This window comes from Bos taurus, chromosome 25 (genome assembly GCF_002263795.3).
Source record: "Bos taurus isolate L1 Dominette 01449 registration number 42190680 breed Hereford chromosome 25, ARS-UCD2.0, whole genome shotgun sequence".
Taxonomy (NCBI): Eukaryota; Metazoa; Chordata; class Mammalia; order Artiodactyla; family Bovidae; genus Bos; species Bos taurus.
Genome location: NC_037352.1, coordinates 2,375,753 through 2,395,684, shown reverse-complemented (window position 1 = coordinate 2,395,684; position 19,932 = coordinate 2,375,753). Strand labels below are relative to the sequence as shown.

Sequence of the window (19,932 nt, the reverse complement as noted above, 5' to 3'; positions counted from 1 at the left end):
CAAAGGAATCCTGGAAGAAGTTTATGCCAGCAGACCTGACTTGAGAGACCAGTCAATCCTGGACCCAGATTGCGTCCTGTACACCAATGGCACCAGCCTGTTGAAACAAGAACAATGACTGTCGGCATATGCAGTAGACATGGAAGAAACCATGTTGAGGCTAGCTCTCTGCCATCACACTGGTCTGCTCAACGGGTCAAACTGTATGCTCTAGTTCGGGCCTTCCTGCTGTCAAAAGGTAAGAAGACAAACATTTACACAGGCTCCAGGTATGCTTTTGCTACTTTACATGTACATGGGGCTTTATACAAAGAGAAAGGGGTCTTTTGACAGCCAACAGAAAGGATGTTAAAAATAAAGAAGAAATTCTGACCCTATTGGATGCTGTCTGGGAACCAGAAAGCGTTGCAGTCATACACTGCCAAGGACATCAAAAAGAGGATACGCCCCAGGCTCAGGGAAACGGACTGGCAGATAAGACTGCTAAACAAGCAGCCGAGGGCTTGGGGGTGACAAGTGAAGCCCCTATTAAAGCTCTCATAGTGGCGGAGATGCCTGAGCTAACGCTGGAATACACTGAAGCCTAAAACCGACTTGCCAAAGCGGAAGGGGGCCATCAAGACTGAAAAAGAGATGGTGGGATTTGCCAAGTGGCAAATTATTGGTACCAGAGGAGTTGGCACCCACTCTGGTAAGTCAAACACATCAAGCATCCCACCTAGGCCATGAAAAACTGGAAGAGCTAATTCAAACATATTTCTTGGTTCCCCACCTCTATTCCCTATGCAGGACAGAATCTCTGGACTGCACTGCTTGCTCACAGGTTAATGCTGCCTCTCAGCACAGACAAAAACCTCCAGGGGTTCAGCTGAAAGGCACGCTGCCCTTTGAACACCCTTGGAAGTGGACTTCACTGAAATGAAACCTCACCGACACTACCGTTATCTGCTGGTATGTACCTGCTGGTACGTTCTCGGAATGGGTAGAAGCTTTTCCTACCGGGACAGAAAGAGCATCAGAAGTAGCCCGGTGCCTGCTTAGGAAAATAGCTCCCAGATTTGGATTTCCTTCCAGCATTGGACCAGACTGATTTAGTACAACAAGAAAACAAAACTTTAAACATCAAATGGAAACTGCACAGTGCATATAGGCCCCAGAGTTCTGGGATGGTGGAACGAACCAACCGGACACTTAAAGAGACACTTTCCAAGTGCATCAGAGAGACTGACTGCTCCTGGGTGGACTTGATCCCGATGGCTCTGATCAAACTCAGGATGACCCCACAGCCCAAGGCTATTCTCTATACGTTGTGTATGGGAGGCTCCTCCCATAATAAAACAGGTGTCAACAAATTTGCCTCAGGTAAGGGTGGGGATAGGATTTCACAGCAGATGGAACTGGATAAGGTAATAAATCAAGTAACTAAGTTTGTACAAGAAAGGGTGGTGTTCCCCTTTGGGGAACAGATTTATGAGTTTATGCTTGGTGACCAAGTATGGGTCAAAGATTGGAAACATGATTCACTAGCCCCTCAGTGGAAGGGCCCTTATGCTGTTATTCTAACTACCTCTACTGCAGTTAAAGTTACAGGTATTGCCCCTTGGATCTATCATATGAGGGTGAAAAGAGTATACCACGCAGACCCAGAAAACACTGAGTGGACTGCGCAGAGGGACCCCACTGACGCTTGAGAGACCAAGATCATCCTTAAGAAAAAAAAGAAGATCCCGGACGAGCCCTTTAAGGATGAAGCCACATAATCAACTCCTGCTGCTCGCTCTCATCAACATGCACATTCCTATGTGGACTTCCACAATACCTCCAACTGTTCGGTATGTGGGGCTGTGCCTCTGTCTATGATGGATGGACTTCCTTGGTGGGTGTCACCGCTCCGCCAAGGAGATTTTAAACCACTCTGCTCTTTTCTGGGACAACAAAAAGAGACTTTCCTTTCTCTTGTCAATCATAATCTATCCCTGCTCTCTAGGTATAAGCCAGATCTACAGTCAATAGACTCCGGTCATGAGGTTACATATTATGTAAACACCCGTTTCATAAAAGTAACAGAAGCGGTAATTCAAATTAGAATGGCTTTGGACATGCTCACAGCTGCTCAAGGAGGGACCTGTGCTATAATTAAGGTTGTGTATACATTCCTGATTTATCTGGCAATGTATCAACTGCTTTAGATGAAAAAACAAAAAAAGAAACCCAGGTAAAAGCAATGTCAAATGAAAACATTCCTTTCTGGAGTTCGGTACTATTTTGGGTGAAGGGTGATTGGTGGAAAACTATATTTACCATTGTTATAGTTGCCTTGATAGTTCTGCTTTGTGGACCCTGCATTTCACAATGTATTATGAACTTTGTAACCCAAAGGTTGGTGTTGTTCTCCCACATTGGCGGTCAGAGAGCCAGGGTGCAATATAGCCTTATAAGTGATGCTGATACTAAGAGTTAAGAGCATCAAGAGGGGGGAATGAAGGAGGAAACAGAACAGGCTCTGTCTTAAAAGCAGGACTCTATCTTGGGCCAGACAGTGGACTTTCAGCTGTATGCCTAATATCTATGGAAATGACATACCAACTGGAAAACCAGGCCCCTGGAAGGAAGAGACCCAGGGCTCTCCATCGCCTAAAAGAATACCCTAATCCTAATTATCTGTGTAACCGAATAGAATCATACATTCTATTATGCTTATTGGGGTATGACCACAGGCCTATTGATAATTGTCTTAAGGCCTAGGTAGTTAACACGGGTTAACTTTGATTGTATCTTTTTCCTTTGTTCAGACTAGTTTCAGGGAACCTTATACACTTAGGGTATATAAAGTCAAAGTGAAGTCGCTCAGTTGTGTCCAACTCTTCGTGATCCCATGGACTGTAGCCCACCAGACTTCTTCGTCCCTGGGATTTTCCAGGCAGGACTACTGGAGTGGGTTGCCATTTCCTTCTCCAGGGGATCTTCCCGACCCAGGGATCAAACCCAGGTCTGCCGCATTGCAGGCAGACTCTTTACCCTCTGAGCCATCAGAGAAGGTGTTCACAAAAACTGGTTGGGGTCCTTGGCTAAAAGGAGACTCTCCCTTGGGCCTGCCGGTGTAATAAACTGCACTGCACTATCTGCATTGTCCTTCTGAATGAGTTTCTTTCCCGGAATGCGTGGCTACAACATGACCAGATGGGGAGCCTTGTGGCCTGGAAGCCTGACTCCCTTGATCCTATTAAAAAGTCCCGTCAGGTGAAAGAAGAAGCAACTCCCAGTCACTACTTAGGAATCAGCGTCTGCTCTGGCAGTCCCGCTGCTAAGAACTTTAAGGGGATCATCTTATTTGAACCCCCAGTTCCCTGAAGGAAGCGTCATCAGTTCCATTTTGACAGAAGGGACTTAAGTCCCAAGCTTGGAAAGACAGAGTGCCTTCCCAAGGTCATTAGGCCAAGAGGCTGAGAGAGGTTTAAGCTGCGCATAAGTCCCAAATCCAAAGACTGGGAAGGGCTGCCTCCGAAGTAGCTGAGACCTGGAGGAAGGGAGGCTTCTTGGAAGAGGCAGAATTTTCTGGTTCATTCTTGTTCAGCGGGTGGAGGGTGTGTGTGTGGCGGGTGGAGGAATGGGGGAATGGCAGCCCGATCGCCCCAGTGCGGTGCACGGCAGGTATGAGGAGGGTACAGTAAGCCCCAAGGCACTCGACCGCGACAAAACCCCGGAGGCAGCAGACTTCCTGTCCAGCCCCCAAGAGACCGCCTCTTGGGGCTACACCTCAGGGGCAAAAAACACAGTGACCGTTCCCTTTATAGATGCAAAAACTAAGCCAGCCCAGCGAGGGCCGTAGGTGCCGGCACGGAGGTCTGGAGGTCGGTTGGCGACCCGGGAACCAGGCAGGAGGGACCCAACAGCTGCCTCAGACCCCGCGTGGCGCCTCAGCCTCCTAGCCGCACCGCGTAGCCACCCTCCTCCGCCCCGGCTAAGGAGACTTAGCGCCTGCGCAATAAGAGCGCTGGGCCGGCGGCACGGCGTCGACGACGCGCACGCAGGGACGTTGGGGCGGAGCCCCAGCAGGCTGGGCGCCTCTGATAGGCCGCATCGGGGAGGCGGTAGGGGTAAGAGGCGTTCCTGGGCGGGGCCTCGAGGCCGGTTTGGAATTTTTGGCGCGAGCTGGGTCCGCGCGCGTTCACGGGCCGTTCCCCCTCGAGAGTCCCCCCGCCCGGGTGTGGGGAGCGGTGGGCCGAAGACCGCGGCCCGCCTGACCGCCCCGAGGTCTCCCGCGCCTTCCGCTGACCCGGAATCTGGGACTTTGCTGAGCTGCGCCCCGCCCACCCGCCTCAGGTGAGCCCACACTCGGCCCTGAGGGTTCCCGGAAGGGACCGCCCTCTCCTCCCTTCTGCCGCCTCCCGAACAACTCTTAGTCCCCCTGACTGGCCTTCCTTGGATCTGCCTCACCCCCAACCCCTTCCCGCCTCCCTCCTCACCCCTCCGTCAGCCCAGCCCTCCCTGGGCCAGCCCAACCCCACTGCTCAGCCCTCCTTGGGCCCCCTCTGCGCGGCCGGCTCCGCCCACTTCCCCTCTAGAGGCTCCTGCCTCCTTCGCCGGGCCTCCCTATCCCCCTTGCTGGGAGCCCCTTACCCCGGCGACTGCTCCTCCTTTACTTGCCCTCCCCAAGAAAAGCACCTCCCCCGTGACAGCAGGTCTACTCCACTCTGTTCGCCAGGGTTTCCCCACGCCCACGGAGGTGAATCAGCTTCGGCCCTGCCCTGGAGGAACTCACAGTCTAGTGCGGTAGACGGTGGTCAGCAGATGGCATCCTACCCACTGAGAGGGTGAGGCCCCTGAAAGGTCATCCCGGCCTGGCCTCTGCTTCGGGCCGCCCTGGATTCACCGGGAGCCCCAACTTCTCCTACCTCCCCCACCCCCAAAGCTGTTTGGCCATGCTAGAACGTTTAAGTACTGTGGGATGGTGTGAGAATTGGTTTAAGGCCTGGAGGCCGTACTTTCAACGAGCACCCTACGGGGTCCTGACACCCTGGTCCCTCACTTTGAGAAACTCTGGGATAGGATTCCTGAGATGGATAGAGGCAGAGGGAGCGTCCCCACAGACTGCAGGGTGAGTTCTCCATGCAAGCCCTCGTGGGGTCCCTCCCCTCACCCCTCACTTACTCAGGCATTGGAGGACACCCTCAGATGACCGCTCCTTCCAGTTTCAGTTACTGACTCACCCCCCTGTGCTGAGTATGGACTCCTTTTGATACACTGTGGCTCCTCTCAAGATTAGACTCTTCTTTTTTTTTTTTCCCCTCTTTTTTCTTTCAATTATAACATTATAGCCACACAATAGCCCTCTCTACTCCAACAGAAAAGTCATTTATACCCATGGGACCACTGTCTTTTGTGTATTCTTTCAATTACTACTCAGAGCATTATATAACAGATACTGAGGGATCTGTTTGCCAACATCCGCTGGATCATGGAAAAAGCAAGAGAGTTCCAGAAAAAAACATTTATTTCTGCTTTCTTGACTATGCCAAAGCCTTTGACTGTGTGGATCACAATAAACTGTGGAAAATTCTGAAAGAGATGGGAATACCAGACCACCTGACCTGCCTCTTGAGAAACCTGTATGCAGGTCAGGAAGCAACAGTTAGAACTGGACGTGGAACAACAGACTGGTTCCAAATAGGAAAAGGAGTACGTCAAGGCTGTATATTGTCACCCTGCTTATTTAACTTCTATGCAGAGTACATCATGAGAAACGCTGGGCTGGAAGAAGCACAAGCTGGAATCAAGATTGCCAGGAGAAATATCAATAACCTCAGATATGCAGATGACACCACCCTTATGGCAGAAAGTGAGGAGGAACTAAAAATAAAAAGCCTCTTGATGAAAGTGAAAGTGGAGAGTGAAAAAGTTGGCTTAAAGCTCAACATTCAGAAAACGAAGATCATGGCATCCGGTCCCATCACTTCATGGGAAATAGATGGGGAAACAGTGGAAATAGTGTCAGACTTTATTTTTCGGGGCTCCAAAATCACTGCAGAAGCTGACTGCAGCCATGAAATTAAAAGACGCTTACTCCTTGGAAGGAAAGTGATGACCAACCTAGATAGCATATTCAAAAGCAGAGACATTACTTTGCCAACAAAGGTCCGTTTAGTCAAGGCTATGGTTTTTCCTGTGGTCACGTATGGATGTGAGAGTTGGACTGTGAAGAAGGCTGAGTGCCGAAGAATTGATGCTTTTGAACTGTGGTGTTGGAGAAGACACTTGAGAGTCCCTTGGACTGCAAGGAGATCCAACCAGTCCATTCTGAAGGAGATCAGCCCTGGGATTTCTTTGGAAGGAATGATGCTAAAGCTGAAACTCCAGTACTTTGGCCACCTCATGTGAAGAGTTGACTCATTGGAAAAGACTGATGCTGGGAGGGATTAGGGGCAGGAGGAGAAGGGGACGACAGAGGATGAGATGGCTGGATGGCATCACTAACTCGATGGACGTGAGTCTGGGACTGAACTCCGGGAGTTGGTGATGGACAGGGAGGCCTGGCGTACTGCGATTCATGGGGTTGCAAAGAGTCGGGCACAACTGAGCGACTAAACTGAACTGAACTGAACTGAGGGATCTGCATACCAGATGCTAGACTAAGCCTTCCATGAAGCCAGCATTACAGGTCCACAAGCCCCTGAGTCCAGGTGTGTGTCCTGGACTAAATGTCTAAATTCTATAATGTCTCCAGTTTTAGAAAGCTAATAGGGTGCATGTAAGACATCATAGCTCAGTTGGTAAAAAATCTACCTGTAATGCAGGAGACCCAGGTTCAATCCCTGGGTCGGGAAGATTCCCTGGAGAAGGAAATAGCAACCCACTCCAGTATTCTTGCCTGGAGAATCCCATGGACAGAGGAGCCTGGCGGGTTACAGTCCATGGGGTCTCAAGAGTCGGACATAACTTAGCAACTAAACCAATCAACCAACCAACATATGTAACACTACCCATTCAAGCATCTGGGACATCATCTCATAATCAAATACATTAGTATTTCTATATGAATGTTTATACTTAGAAGGAAGAATAAGCTGGGTCGGATTTTTCTTCTAAATGCGTATTGCATGTAGACACCCAATTGTTCCAGCACCATTTATTGAAAAAACTATTTCTTTCCTACTGAATTCTTTTGGCACTCTTGTGAAAATCAATCGACTCCTTAAGTGTGAGGGTTTATTTCTGAACTCTCATTTCTATTCGACTGATCTTCATGTCCATCCTTACGTCAAGGCAGGGTGGGCTTTTTCAGTAATGAGTCATTTTCCTCTTGCTACTCCCAAGATTTTCCCCTCATGTTTGGTTTTCGGCACTTTTGATTCGGTGTGTGTGTATCTCCATTTATCCTACTTGAAGTTCATTGAGCTTCTTGGTTATTTTTACAATCACATTTGGGAAGTTGTAATCCATATTTTTCTAGCTTCTTCTCTTCTCGGGTGTACCCATCATGCATATGTTGGTTCACTTTGTTGTTCAGTCACCAAGTTGTGTCTGACTCTTTGAGACCCCATGAACTGCAGCACATCAGGCTTCCATGTTCTTCACTATCTCCTGGAGTTTGCTTAAATTGATGTCCATTGAGTTGGTGATGCCATCCAACCATCTCATCCTCTGCCGCTCCCTTCTCCTCCTGCCCTCGATCTTTACCAGCATTGGTGTATTTTCCATTAAGTAGGTTCTTTGCAACAGGTGGCCAAAGTATTGGAGCTTCAGCTTCAGCATTAGTCCTTCCAATGAATATTCAATGTTGATTTCCTTTAGGATTGACTGGTTTGATCTCCCTGTAGTCCAAGGGACTCAAGAGTCTTCTCCAGTACCACAGTTTGAAAGCATCAGTTCTTTGGCACTTAGCCTTCTTTATGGTCCAACTCTCACATCCGTACATGACTACTGGAAAAACCATAGCTTTGACTATATGGACTTGTGTTGGCAAAGTGATATCTCTGCTTTTTAATATGCTGTCTAGGTTTGTCATAACTTTTCTTCACTTAATGCTATCCTATATTTCTCTGCAGCTTGTTTCCCTTTTCTTCATCTGGCCTTCAGATTGCATAATTCCTATCAATCTATCTTCAAATTCACTAATTATGTCTTCTGCCAGTTCAAATCTACTTTCAAACCCCTTAGGTGATTTTTTTTTCATTTCAGTTACATTGTACTTTTCCAACTCTGCATTTGCTTCTTTTATAATTTCTATCTGATTATTGATATCCTCTACTTAGTTGAGATGTTGTCATCGTGTTTGCTTGAAGTATGGCTTCCTTTAGTTCTCTGCACATTATTTATAGTGGCTTGCTTCATTGCTTATTCTAAAGCATGGATAACAACAAACTGGAAAATTCTTAAAGAGATGGGAATACCAGACCACATCACCTGACTTCTGAGGAACCTGTATGGAGGTCAAGAAGCAACAGTTAGAATCCAACATGGAACAATGGACTGGTTCATAATTGGAAAGGAATACCTCAAGGCTGTATATTGTCACCCTGCTTATTTAACTTATATGCAGAGTACATCATATGAAATGCTGGGCTTGATGAAGCACAAACTGTAATCAAGATTGCTGGGAGAAATATCAATAACCTCAGATATGCAGATGACACTACCCTTATGGCAAAAAGTGAAGAGGAACTAAAGAGTGTCTTGATGAGAAAGAGGAGAGTGAAAAAGCTGGCTTAAAACTCAACATTCAGAAAACGAAGATCATGGCACCTGGTCCCATCACTTCATGGGAAATAGATGGGGAAACAGTGTCAGAGTTTATTTTTTGGGGCGCCAAAATCTCTGCAGATGGTGACTGCAGCCATGAAATTAAAAGACGCTCCTTAGAAGAAAAGCTATGACCAACCTAGACAGCGTATTAAAAAGCAGAGACATTACTTTGCCAACAAAGGTCCATATAGTCAAAGTTACACTTTTTACAGTAGTCATATATGGATGTGAGAGTTGGACCATAAAGCTGAGTGCCAAAGAATTGATGCTTATGAACTGTGGTGTTGGAGAAGACTCTTGAGAGTCCCTTGGACTACAAGGAGATGAAACTAGTCAATCCTAAAGGAAATCAACACTGAATAGTCATTGGAAGACTGATGCTAAAGGTGAAATTCCAATACTTTGGCCACCTGATGCGAAGAGCTAACTCATTAGAGAAGACCCTGATGCTGCAAAAGATTGAAGGCAGGAGGAGAAGGGGATGACAGAGGATGAGATGGTTGGATGGCATCACCGACTCAATGGACATCAGTTTGAGCAGGCTCCGGGAGATGGTGAAGGACAGGGAGGCCTGGTGTGCCGCAGTCCAGGGGGTTGGACACAACTGAACAACTGTGAAGTCTGTCTGTTAAAGACATCTGGTCTTTCTCACAGGCAGATTCTGCTGTGTTTTTTTCCTGTGTATGGGTCACACTCTCCTATGTCTTTATATACTTTGTAATTTGTTGTTGAAAACTGGACATTTTAGATTGGTTCCTCACTCTGCATCTGGGAGCTTGGGATTATTTGCTTGTTCGTTTAGTGACCAGCCAGACCACAACAGTGATGTCTCTTTCCTCTGCAATGTGAAGCCTTTGACTTTGCTCCTCAGAGGCCCTGGCCTTGGGCCTGTGCACAGTCACCCTGGGACACTAGTGGTTTTAGGGGTGCTCTGTTTGTCTCTTCCCTGATCATACCCAGCTGTCAGGCCCCACCAGTTGCTGGCTGATGGCTCTATTGTTTTTGACAATGCCCTGGAGCATCAATTGCTCCATAGACTGATCAAATCAAATTTGGACTTTAAAGGGGTATCTTTGGAGTTCCAGACTTAAGTTTGTTCTGACCCCAGGAAGCCTCATCTTAGCTATATCTTTCCAATAGTTCTATCTGGTACACTAGCTGGCCTGTGGTTCAGCCAATAGCACTAACGGAAGTACCAGCTTCCTGCTAATTGCTTATTAGCAAAGCCTCCATTGATTTTAAGAGTACCTTTAGGCTTGAACTTCTCATACTCTGTTACTAGTCAGGTCAGTTTTTTGCAGAGAGAGCTTTGGAGCTCTCTGTTTCCTGACCTGCCTGTCCCCTGGGCAGAATCTCTGAACTGGGGGCATGGACAGTGGAGCCTGTCTCTGAATATCACTGCTGCCTGAGAGTGAGGCAGTAGTCCCCAGGCTTCTTGGCTGGCCTTTGCCAGTGTGGGATCTTCTCCTGAGGAATGAGCTGGGACTTGAACTGCTGGGCTCCTGTATTGCAGCTTCCTGCAGCTCAGTTAGAGCTTCTGCCCCATGAGTGGCTGGTGAAAGAAGGGAGCCCCAGTTTCTCTGCTACACTCAGTGGAAGCTTAGCCTCTGCCACATGGAGCTGGAAAGAAACCCCACTAACTGAGTTTTAGCAGCTCAACCACAAAAAAGGAAACAAGAAAGACATTTGTAATTCAGACTTTCTTTTTTCCTTTGGAATCGGAGATAAGGGGTAATGGGCCTGTGTTAATATTTTTACCTTACAGTCTCGGAAGAGGTTGGACGTTTTTTTTGTAAGTTTTAATTTTTTTTTTTTTAATGTTTTTGGCCATGCCCCAGGAGCCTGGCGGGCTACAGTCCATGCGATCGCAAGGGGTCGAACACAACTGAGCGACTAAGCACAGCACAGCACATGTGGCGTGGGAGATGTTAGTTCCCTGACCAGGGATTGGACCCTGGGCCAGGGCAGTGAAAGTGCCAAGTCCCAACCACAGGACTGCCAGGGAATTCCCAAAGCTTGGATATTTTAAGGCTACCCAGGCAGGGCTGTGCACACAGGTGGTCTGGCTTCAGAACCTGCCTTGGTTAACCTCTGTCGGGCTGTGGGAGCCTCCAGGACAGGACGCTGTGGTTTTCAGTTTGTGTTTTTCTACCCTCGGGGACCAGTGACAGGGCATTCATTTGTATACCTTTTCCTGCAGGTGCTCCAGGTGCCGCGGCCTCCATGCCTAAAGCGGAGTGTGTGTGTGGTGTCGATGTGGCTGTCTTCTGCAGCCTCTTTGGGGCCACAGGACCAAGCGCCATTTGAGTGACTCACCATACTCTGCCTCCCGGGGCGCCTGTGCTGGACATGCTCATGCCCGCCGAGGGCACCCCGCCACCCCTGGGTGGCACTCCCGTCCCAGTCCCAGCCTACTTCCGCCATGCAGAACCTGGCTTCTCCCTCAAGAGGCCCAGAGGGCTCAGCCGGAGCCTCCCACCCCGGCCCCCTGCCAAGGGCAGCATCCCCGTCAGCCGCCTCTTCCCTCCTCGGACCCCAGGCTGGCATCAGCCCCACGCCCGGCGGGTGTCGTTCCGGGACCAGGCCTCTGAGCCCCTGCAGAGCCCCGGGTATGACCCAAGCCGACCAGAGTCCTTCTTCCAGCAGAGTTTCCACAGGCTCGGCCGCCTGGGCCACGGCTCTTATGGGGAGGTCTTCAAGGTGAGTTGGTGACAGCTCTGTGGGTCTGTCTGGGGTCCCCCCTGCCGCGGCTACCCTACCCCAGCCAGGGTGGGAGGGTGTCCAGGCAGCCTGCTCCCCACCCTCCCCTGACGGCCCCCCTCACAGGCTGGCAGGCTCCCCTCAGTGCTGGACTTGGCTGCTTTCTCATACCCCCCTACACAGGCCCCTCTGAGGCCCCTCAGTACATACTCTCCCCTTGTCCAGAGCCTGGCATGCCTTGCGGTGGCTCCTGCCTGCCATCTCCTCCTGCCCGGAGCCAGCCATCTGGGGGTCTTGGCAGCTCCACCTGGCCCCTGAGCCAGAACCACCGCCCCCATCTCCCTCCAGCCGCAAGCATTCAGGCAACTCCTCCATGCCACCTTTTGTTCCTTAAAATATATTTTCCAATCATGTATATTTACTTTAAAATGTAGTTTTCCTTACACAAGTACTACACGAAGACAATTTTGTTAAAAAGTACAAACAAGAACCCCTAGGTCAGCTCTCCTTTCTGGAGGAAACAGATGATTGTCAGGTGGGAGTCTTGCTTCTAGACTTTTCTCTGGAGTTGACCACATAAAGACGAAACCATTTCATAGGCTGCATGCAGACCACACTGCCTTGCTATTCTCTAGGCAGCTTCTTCATCTAACACATCCTCCCGGACCAGTACTTAGAGGTCTGCCCTGTCTCTTCCATCGCTGGGTCTCCAGCAAACTGGCACATGGTGTGGTTTGTCCAGCTTTGCTCTTGCACACAGGGGGTCCTCTAAAGTGGCTGCCACGTGACACCTCCTGCACACTGAGATCTTAACTGAACTTCGGGGTGGTCCCAAGTGCCTGTGCCCCCTCCCTTCCAGGTGCGCTCCAAGGAAGATGGCCGGCTCTATGCAGTGAAGCGCTCCATGTCGCCGTTCCGGGGCCCCAAGGACCGGACCCGCAAGCTGGCCGAGGTGGGTGGCCATGAGAAGGTGGGGCAGCACCCGCGCTGTGTGCGGCTGGAGCAAGCCTGGGAGGAGGGCGGCATCCTGTACCTACAGACGGAGCTGTGTGGGCCCAGCCTGCAGCAGCACTGTGAGGCCTGGGGCGCCAGCCTGCCCGAAACCCAGGTCTGGGGCTACCTGCGGGATACCCTGCTGGCCCTGGCCCACCTGCACGGCCAGGGCCTGGTCCACCTGGACGTCAAGCCTGCCAACATCTTCCTGGGACCCCGGGGCCGCTGCAAGCTGGGCGACTTTGGGCTGCTGGTCGAGCTGGGCGCGTCGGGAACTAGCGAGGCCCAGGAAGGAGACCCCCGCTACATGGCCCCCGAGCTGCTCCAGGGCTCTTACGGGACAGCAGCAGACGTGTTCAGGTGAGGGCTGGGGGGGCTTCCTGGTGGGTGGGGCGTGGTCAGCAGAGGGACACCAGCCCAGCCCAGAGTCAGGAAGACTTGGTTTCAGGCCAGGAGACCCTGCCTCAGGGGGATGGAGGTCCCGCCTTCCAATCGAGAGGGCCTGGAGAGTTAGGCTGTCTAAGTAGAGAAACCTCAGGAGCCACCTTTCGTGATTCACTGGTCCCTGGGAGGGACCGTATTACTCCATTTACAGGGGAACAGACAGCAGGTGGAGAGACTTTCCCCAAGTCCACAGTTAGCAGGCGGTAAAGCTGGGCCTGGACCAGGTGCTGGGTTCCAAGGTCCAAGCCAGTCACCCCTCCCCTGCCTGACAGTAGCACCTGGTCACCTCAACAGGACGAGGATAGCCTCACTGTTAAGTCACTGTTAGCAACCAGAGTGCCAGTCCCGTGGGGGCGGGGGCTGCTGGGAGGACTCACCACGGTGGTGTGTGAGCCGTGCTGGCCCGGAGATCCACGCTCCACGAAGTGGTCCCTGTCATCAGCCCCTCCTCCCCCAGGGCCCTGGCTCACGGTGGAGGCCAGCAGCCCTCTCCGTGGGGTCAACCCGAGTTGCTGGGTTCTGCATCTCACGGCCCTCCCCGCCCCGCTTCTGTCCCCGTCCCCCAGCCTGGGCCTCACCATCCTGGAGGTGGCATGCAACATGGAGCTGCCCCGCGGTGGGGAGGGCTGGCAGCGGCTGCGTCAGGGCTATCTGCCCCCTGAGTTCACGGCTGGTGAGTTGGGGGGCAAGGGCCGGGGGGCTGTCTGCCACGGGGAGGACAGGCTCTGGGGGTCGGGGTGGCTGGTGGCAAGGGGCTGGGAGGTGCAAGGCCCTGCCCCTGACGTGGCCCTGCCCGGGGACAGGGCTGTCCTCTGAGCTGCGTTCTGTCCTCGTCACGATGCTGGAGCCTGACCCCAAGCTGCGGGCCACCGCCGAGGCCCTGCTGGCCCTGCCCGTGCTCAGGCAGCCACGGCCCTGGAGCGTCCTGTGGTTCATGGCCGCCGAGGCCCTCAGTCGAGGCTGGGCCCTGTGGCAGGTAAGCGGGGAGGGTGATGGGCCGCCTGGCTCTGCTCCCTGCCCAGGGCCTGCCTGGCCTCCCCTGAGCCCCTGTCCCTGCAGGCCCTGCTCTCCCTGCTCTGCTGGCTCTGGCACGGGCTGGCGCACCCCGCCAGCTGGCTGCAGCCCCCGGGTCCGCCGGCCACCCCACCTGGGTCGCCGCCCTGTGGCCTCCTCCTGGACCGCAGCCTCTCCAGCACCTGGGACGACGACAGCATAGGGTGGGTGAGGACTCGGGAGTGGCGGCTGAGGGCAGGGAGGGGGGCAGGCGTCAGCGTGGTGAACTGGGAACGCACCCACAGACCTGGCCGCCTTCAAGCCCCGGGAAGGAAACCAAGGCTGATGGGGGTGTGGCCTGGCCTAGTTTGAATGCAGTTCTTTCTAAACTTGGTGCACGGAGCAGGGTCTGTACTGAGCAGAGAACTGGCAGCCTCCCACCAAGGGTGCTGCCACACTGGGGGGCTGCACAGGGCCCACTGCACTGCCGAGAGGCGGGCGGTGCAGCCCCCACCCCCGCCACCCGAAGACAAGGCGTCATCTTTCCTCTGGGGAACAAAACCCCCAGAGCCTGGCGAGCCCCTTCCCTGGGAGGAGTAATTCCTTAGTCCCAGGTGCCTGGTGGCCAAGTGACAGGCCGTAATTAAGAAACTACTGCAAAGGAAAGCACATGCTCGGGGCAGGCAGCTCTCTGGAGGGTTCACACCATTCACCCCCGGGAGCACATTACAGCAGACGGACTGCCAGATGAGCTTCATTTACCACAAGGTCATTTCAGTCAGCTCAGTCAGAGCCTCAGTGCTCTAAGGGACAGAGGTGGCCTTTGTGTGCAGTCAGGTGGACTTTGAAGCTGTCAAAGCCCTTCTTTCAACTCCACCGCACACCCATTGTCCGGCACCAGCCCCGCCTGCTTCAGGCAGATCCACCCAGGGACAGGTGGGCGTTGCTGCTCCGTTACCCTCCCCTCCACAGCCTGCTGGTCTTGCCCACCCCCTACACCCCAATCCAGGCCCTCGCTGTCTCCAGAGGCCGTTCTGGCCAGGGCTGCCAGCAGCACCTCCACCCCCTGCAGTGGCTCCCCTGCCCCCCGGAGCAGGCACACGCCAAGGTGAGCTGGCCCAGGGTCCTGGGGTGGGAGGGGGCAGCTCTTGGCCCTGAGTCACTTCTCTGTTCTTCCTGCCCCCAGGGATGCTCTGGACCTGAGTGACATTGACTCAGAGCCCCCTCGGGGCACCTTCCCCGCCTTTGAACCTCGGAACCTCCTCAGCCTGTTTGAGGACTCCCTGGGCCCGAGCTAAGCCCACTGGCCCAGGCTCAGTGCTTTTTAACCTCTTAGCCCCTCCCTTCCATCATCCTGGAGGCTGGGGTCCCTGTGTGGACTCCAGTGGTCCCTTCTGCCTGGCTGTGTCTAATAAAAGGTATTTGAATCTTGGGGCGCACCCAAGCTTGCTTGTGTGGCAACACAGTGCTTCCTGCCCCCTTTTATTGACGTCGCCTAGGGCCTGAGGCCCCCCGGGACAGGCTGAGCTCTGTTCTAAGTCCCCAAGTCCCAGGCCAGCAGATGAACTGGGAGCCACCGACTGTGTGGGGCAAAGTTCCTGAGCAGGTGTGTTGCTGGTGGGCAGGTCAGTTGTCAGAGCACTCAAGGTGGAGGGTGGGCCCTCAGTCCAGCAGGGCCGGGTCCAGGGCCTTCCAGCATTTTAGGTCTCTGTGCCAGTTGCCTGGAAAAACCAGCAGCTGCTTTCCTGCTCTTAGGTCCGGGGGTGAGTCTAGTCCTGATGCCCAGACCCCTCAATCCACAGTCTCCGGACAGAAGGGAAAATCAGTGGGCGAACCTCGGGCTGCTGGGAGGGCTGGCACACAGGGTAGATGGACAGAGGCCATGAAGCAAGGGCAGGAGGCTGGGCAGCCGTGAGGAGCCTTATGTGAGGTACCGAGGAGGCCCAGAGTTGGCGATGGCTCTGGGCTGGCAGGATCACAACTGTCCCTTTGGCCCAACTGTCAGAAGTCACACAGAGGGTAATTGGAGGCTCAGAGAAAGGAAGGTTGCCTTTCAACCTACGCAGTAAGACTAAGTTCCCTGGAAGAAGGCAGGCAGGGCCACTGGAGCTCCAAGGTGTGAGTAGAAGCAGCTAGTCCACAGGGAAGACGGGATGAACAGACGCAGGCCCCTGCCAGGAAGTCCCATTGGTGAAGCGTCCAGGGAGCCATCCCCTTGCAGGCCAGCGGAAAGACAGAAGCATGGCGCCGTTGGCCCTAGAAGCCTGAGGGCATGGCAGGTGGGAGGTGGCTCAGTCCGGGAGGCAGGTGTGCCGGGCGGCCCAGAGCAGGTCGGGCACAACGCCAGCATGCAGCTGGAGGATGGAGCCCACGCTGAGCAGGTGCATGATCTGGTGCGAGTTACCCCAGTAGTCGAAGCGGCCCGGTCCCCAGCGCTCCGGCAGGCGGGCCACGTTCACCAGCCCCCCAAGCAGTGCCAGCGCGTCCATGCGCAAGTAGCAGCGCAGGGAGCCTGGAGCCCCGGAGCCCAGCCCCGCTCCCCGGGCCCCAAACACCAGGAGGCGGGCGGCAGCCTGCCAGCCAAAGGCGCGGAGCCGGGCACTGGTGGAGGGGGCGGTGAGGGCCCGCCAGCCAGCCACACCCGACAGCAGGGTGTAGCCCAGCAGGGCAGCAGGGCGCAGCCAGGGCCGGCAGGCCAGGGTGCAGTGGATGATGGGCAGGGCCCCTGCGCAGAGGAGAGAGGCGGGAGAGGGCACGTCAGTCTGCGGGTCCACCTGCCCTCTTGCTTCCAGCTTTCCTGACTCCTGCCCTTTCTACCCAGGGCTCACGTGAGTGGACCCAACCCTCAGCTCCCATCCTTCAAGCCCCCCACCCTCCACCCCACGCCCTGCTCACCGAGAGTGTTGATGAGGCAGACCCCACACATATCCAGGGCAAGGAGCCGGGTGTACACAGGGCTGCCCCCTCTGTGGCACATGAAGAGGTGATAGAGCACAGAGCCTGCAGGGGGGGCCAGGCAGGCCACACAGTGTGTGCCCCACAGCCAGCCATCCTCGCCCAGCTGACCCCAGGGCATGGTCATGGGCAGCAGCACCAGGAAGCCCAGCAGGGCCAGTCCTGGGGGAGGGAGACAGTTTTCCATCAGACACCTTCACACTGAGGACAAGGCATGTCCCCAAGGAGGCCCCAGTCTAGAGACAGCACGGCAGGGTGAGCGCAACTCAGGTCCTGAGGAGGCTGTGGGCCAGCTGCTGGCTGGCCCTGGGCAGGAGCGGGTCCTGGGCTTCTGATCACTTGATTTAGCAGAGCTCACAGTAGTTCTTGGAAGGACAGACCTTTATCCCCACTGACCGGTGAGGAAACTGAGTCACTGCCCCAGGTGACCCCAGCAAGGAAGCAATGGAAGCAGCCCAGAGCCCAGGCACTCTTGACTCCAAAGCTGCTCTCACCCTTGTGGCAGATTTCCTGGAAAGCAGGGGCCCCAACCCCTAAACCTGACTTCAGCAGAAGTCAGAAGGAGGGGTGACCCCAAGCTGAGCTCTGAACAGGACATGTGGGCGATGCTAACATGCCAGGGCCACTCTGCCTGCTCTTCCCAACCCCTGTGCCCTCTCCTCTCCAGAAGCGACCAGACAAATGGGGGGGCCTTTCTGTCGTCTTGAGGCGAGGCAGGGGAAGGGGCTGAAAGAACCTGCTCCGTCTCCTTCCCTAGCACCTTTTTGGGGAGTTCCATGCCTCCCAGCCCAGGCCTCCAGGGTCATTCCTACCACTTCCTGCAGGCATTTTGGAATTGCCTTCACAGGAGTCAGAGTTCAGCGCCTGCGGGCTGGGGCCGCTGACTGACCACTCTTGGCGGGGCCTGGCCAGGCCACAGTACCCCCAGGGAGCAGGTACGAAGGCCAGGCCCAGCGCACTCAGCGCCCCTCTCTCAGCCGCCTGTCTGCCAGGGGCAGGCCAAGGACGGGCAGGCCTGTGTCAGCACGGTTCAGCGGGGCAGCGGAGGAGGGGCCCGGTGCCTGCGGTGGGAGGAAGGAGCCGCCACCAGGCGGAGCCCCGCGGCTGAGCGGCTCGGGCAGGGGCCGCAGGGCCGCCCGGCCTAACTTCCTCTCTTGGGCCCCTCCTCGACACCCATCTCCGGGATGGGTGCTGGCGGGAGAGGGTGCCAGGGCGCAGGGATTACGAAGTGGCCAGACACCAAGCTCAGTCTTCCCAGGGCTCAGAAGGATTAAGCGGACTGGGTCCCCCACTCCCTCGCTTCCTTCGCCTGCCCCCGGGGCCCCGCCGGGGGAGCAGAAGCGGGTAGCGACGTCCGGGATAATGGCAGCTTTGTCACTGCGGCTCCTGGCCGTGCCAGGGCCGGGACAGCCCAGGATCTGAGCGCTGGGGCTCTCCTCGGCCTTCGGGCCGTGGCCCCGGCGCGGACAGGGCTGCTGCGGATGCGGGGTGCGGGGTGAGGCTCACCGTGCGTGTAGATGTTGCCCAGCTCGTTGTGCATGTAGAAGAGGCTACGAAGGCAGCCCGAGCCGCTGCTGGCCGGCCGGTAGCCAGTGAGCACGAACTTGTTAAACTGCAGGTGAGGCGGCGAGCTGGCCCAATCAAGCAGGCGCGGCCCGGCCAGGAACGCCATGGCCCGGTCCCGCGAGGTCGGTCCGCGCTCCTCTGGGCCCCCGGGTCTCCTCAGTGGGCCCGCCGCACCCGGAGCCTAGTCCAGGCGCCCGCCCACCTCTCAGGGCTCTGTCCGCGCACGCGCTGGCCCGGGGGTCCCGGCGGGCGCCCCTCCCGCGCTGCGCACGCGCGGGCCTGGCGACCCCACGCTGGGGCGGAGGCCGGGGACTTGCCGGGCGCCTGAGCGCGGTGCGGCCCGCTCCACTGGGGCAGGCTCTCTGCAGGGACAGCTCGTGGCGGCGGCGGCGGCGGCGGCCAGTTTTCTTTTGGCGGCCCCGAGGACGGGCGCGGCCGGACACGGGAGGGGACGCCAGGCTCCGCCCCAGCTGCTCGCCCCCGTCATCCCGCCCAGGGTTTCGCGCTCCGGGCTCCTGACGTTGCAGCTGCGAGGGCCAATGGGCGCGGCTGGCGGGGAGGTTCCTCCAGCGGCAGCTCAGGCCTTCACCCTCTTAGTATAATTTTTTTCGGTCCCAGTCTCACTTGCATGGGGTGCCTGTTGGATTGGGATGCAACGTTCTGAGTCCCGGTGGCTCTGCCAGAGTGACCCGGGAGCCTCGCGTTCCCTTGCAGTGCGCGCCCGGGCTTTCCGCGCGAGCCCCAGGGTCGACCCACCCTTGGGTATTCACCCTCTAGGATACTGCCCGGCCACCCTGCCCAGTCCCCACAGCCCGGGCTCTGTCCAAGGTGCTGCCGGCCCGGGACTTTCGGACGGGTCAGGTCTAGAGCCTGAGCGCCATCACTCCGCGGGTGATCGCTCCACTCGCACGACTTCCCCGGAGCGCAGCAAGGCGCGCCAAGGCGGCTGGGCCTCTAAGGGTGTGCCTGACTTGCCCGGTGCCCTCCACTGAGGACCTGCCCTTGGGCCAGGATTCTCTGAGCGTATGTGTGTGTCTATGTCTGTGCGTGCATGCGCGCCCGCGCGCGCTCAGTCGTGTTTGACTCTTTGCGACCCTTTGGACTGTAACCCGCCAGGCTCCTCTGTCCATGGAATTTTTCAGGCAAGTATACTGGAGTGTGTGGCCACTTCCTCCTCTAGGGGCTCTTCCCCACCCAGGGATCAAACCCGCATGGACGGCTCCTGCATTGCAGGCGGGTTCTTTCCTCGCTGAACCATGAAGGGTGGGCGATACTCGCTCACTGTTGAAGCATATTGCGCCCCGCCTAGGACCGGCAGGAAACAGTGAAGGAGAGAAAGCAGGAAATAAGGGAAGAAAGTTCAGTATTTCCCCCACCCCCACCCCCGCCCCGCAGGGTTCATTCTAAATCACATCCACGAAGGTATCCCTTCTTACGCCTCCACCTCCTCCCGTTCTTCAGGATCCCGCCCATTCATCCTTCCGCCTCGGTTTCTCTATCCTCTGCGTTCCAGGCGGTTACACGAAACTCTTTCCGTGG

The 19,932-nt window shown here is 55.4% G+C and overlaps 2 protein-coding genes across 5 annotated transcripts; one reads left to right on the top strand and one right to left on the bottom strand.

Annotated features, from left to right (window-relative positions):
• The first annotated feature begins 4,135 nt into the window (after window positions 1-4,135).
• On the top strand, window positions 4,136-15,333 carry PKMYT1 (protein kinase, membrane associated tyrosine/threonine 1). 3 transcript variants are annotated; one of them, XM_005224634.5, is made up of 9 exons: window positions 4,136-4,323; window positions 4,706-4,814; window positions 10,943-11,442; window positions 12,302-12,795; window positions 13,446-13,552; window positions 13,683-13,855; window positions 13,939-14,096; window positions 14,882-14,980; window positions 15,059-15,333. In XM_005224634.5, the coding sequence occupies exons 3-9, from the start codon at window positions 11,092-11,094 to the stop codon at window positions 15,168-15,170; spliced, it is 1,494 nt and encodes a 497-aa protein (XP_005224691.1). In that variant the 5' UTR covers window positions 4,136-4,323; window positions 4,706-4,814; window positions 10,943-11,091; the 3' UTR covers window positions 15,171-15,333. The 3 variants fall into 3 exon arrangements, with proteins under 3 accessions (XP_005224691.1, XP_005224692.1, XP_010817530.1); XM_005224635.5 differs by lacking the exon at window positions 4,706-4,814; XM_010819228.4 differs by lacking the exons at window positions 4,136-4,323; window positions 4,706-4,814 and adding an exon at window positions 4,843-5,098.
• PAQR4 (progestin and adipoQ receptor family member 4) lies at window positions 15,323-18,880 on the bottom strand. 2 transcript variants are annotated; one of them, NM_001098897.1, is made up of 3 exons: window positions 18,334-18,830; window positions 16,768-16,989; window positions 15,342-16,597 (listed from the first exon to the last, which is right to left on the bottom strand). In NM_001098897.1, exons 1-3 carry the CDS (start codon window positions 18,497-18,499, stop codon window positions 16,164-16,166), a joined length of 822 nt encoding a protein of 273 aa, NP_001092367.1. In that variant the 5' UTR covers window positions 18,500-18,830; the 3' UTR covers window positions 15,342-16,163. The 2 variants fall into 2 exon arrangements, with proteins under 2 accessions (XP_010817375.1, NP_001092367.1); XM_010819073.4 differs by lacking the exon at window positions 16,768-16,989 and having other exon boundaries at window positions 15,323-16,597; window positions 18,334-18,880.
• Between the last annotated feature and the right edge of the window lie 1,052 nt (window positions 18,881-19,932).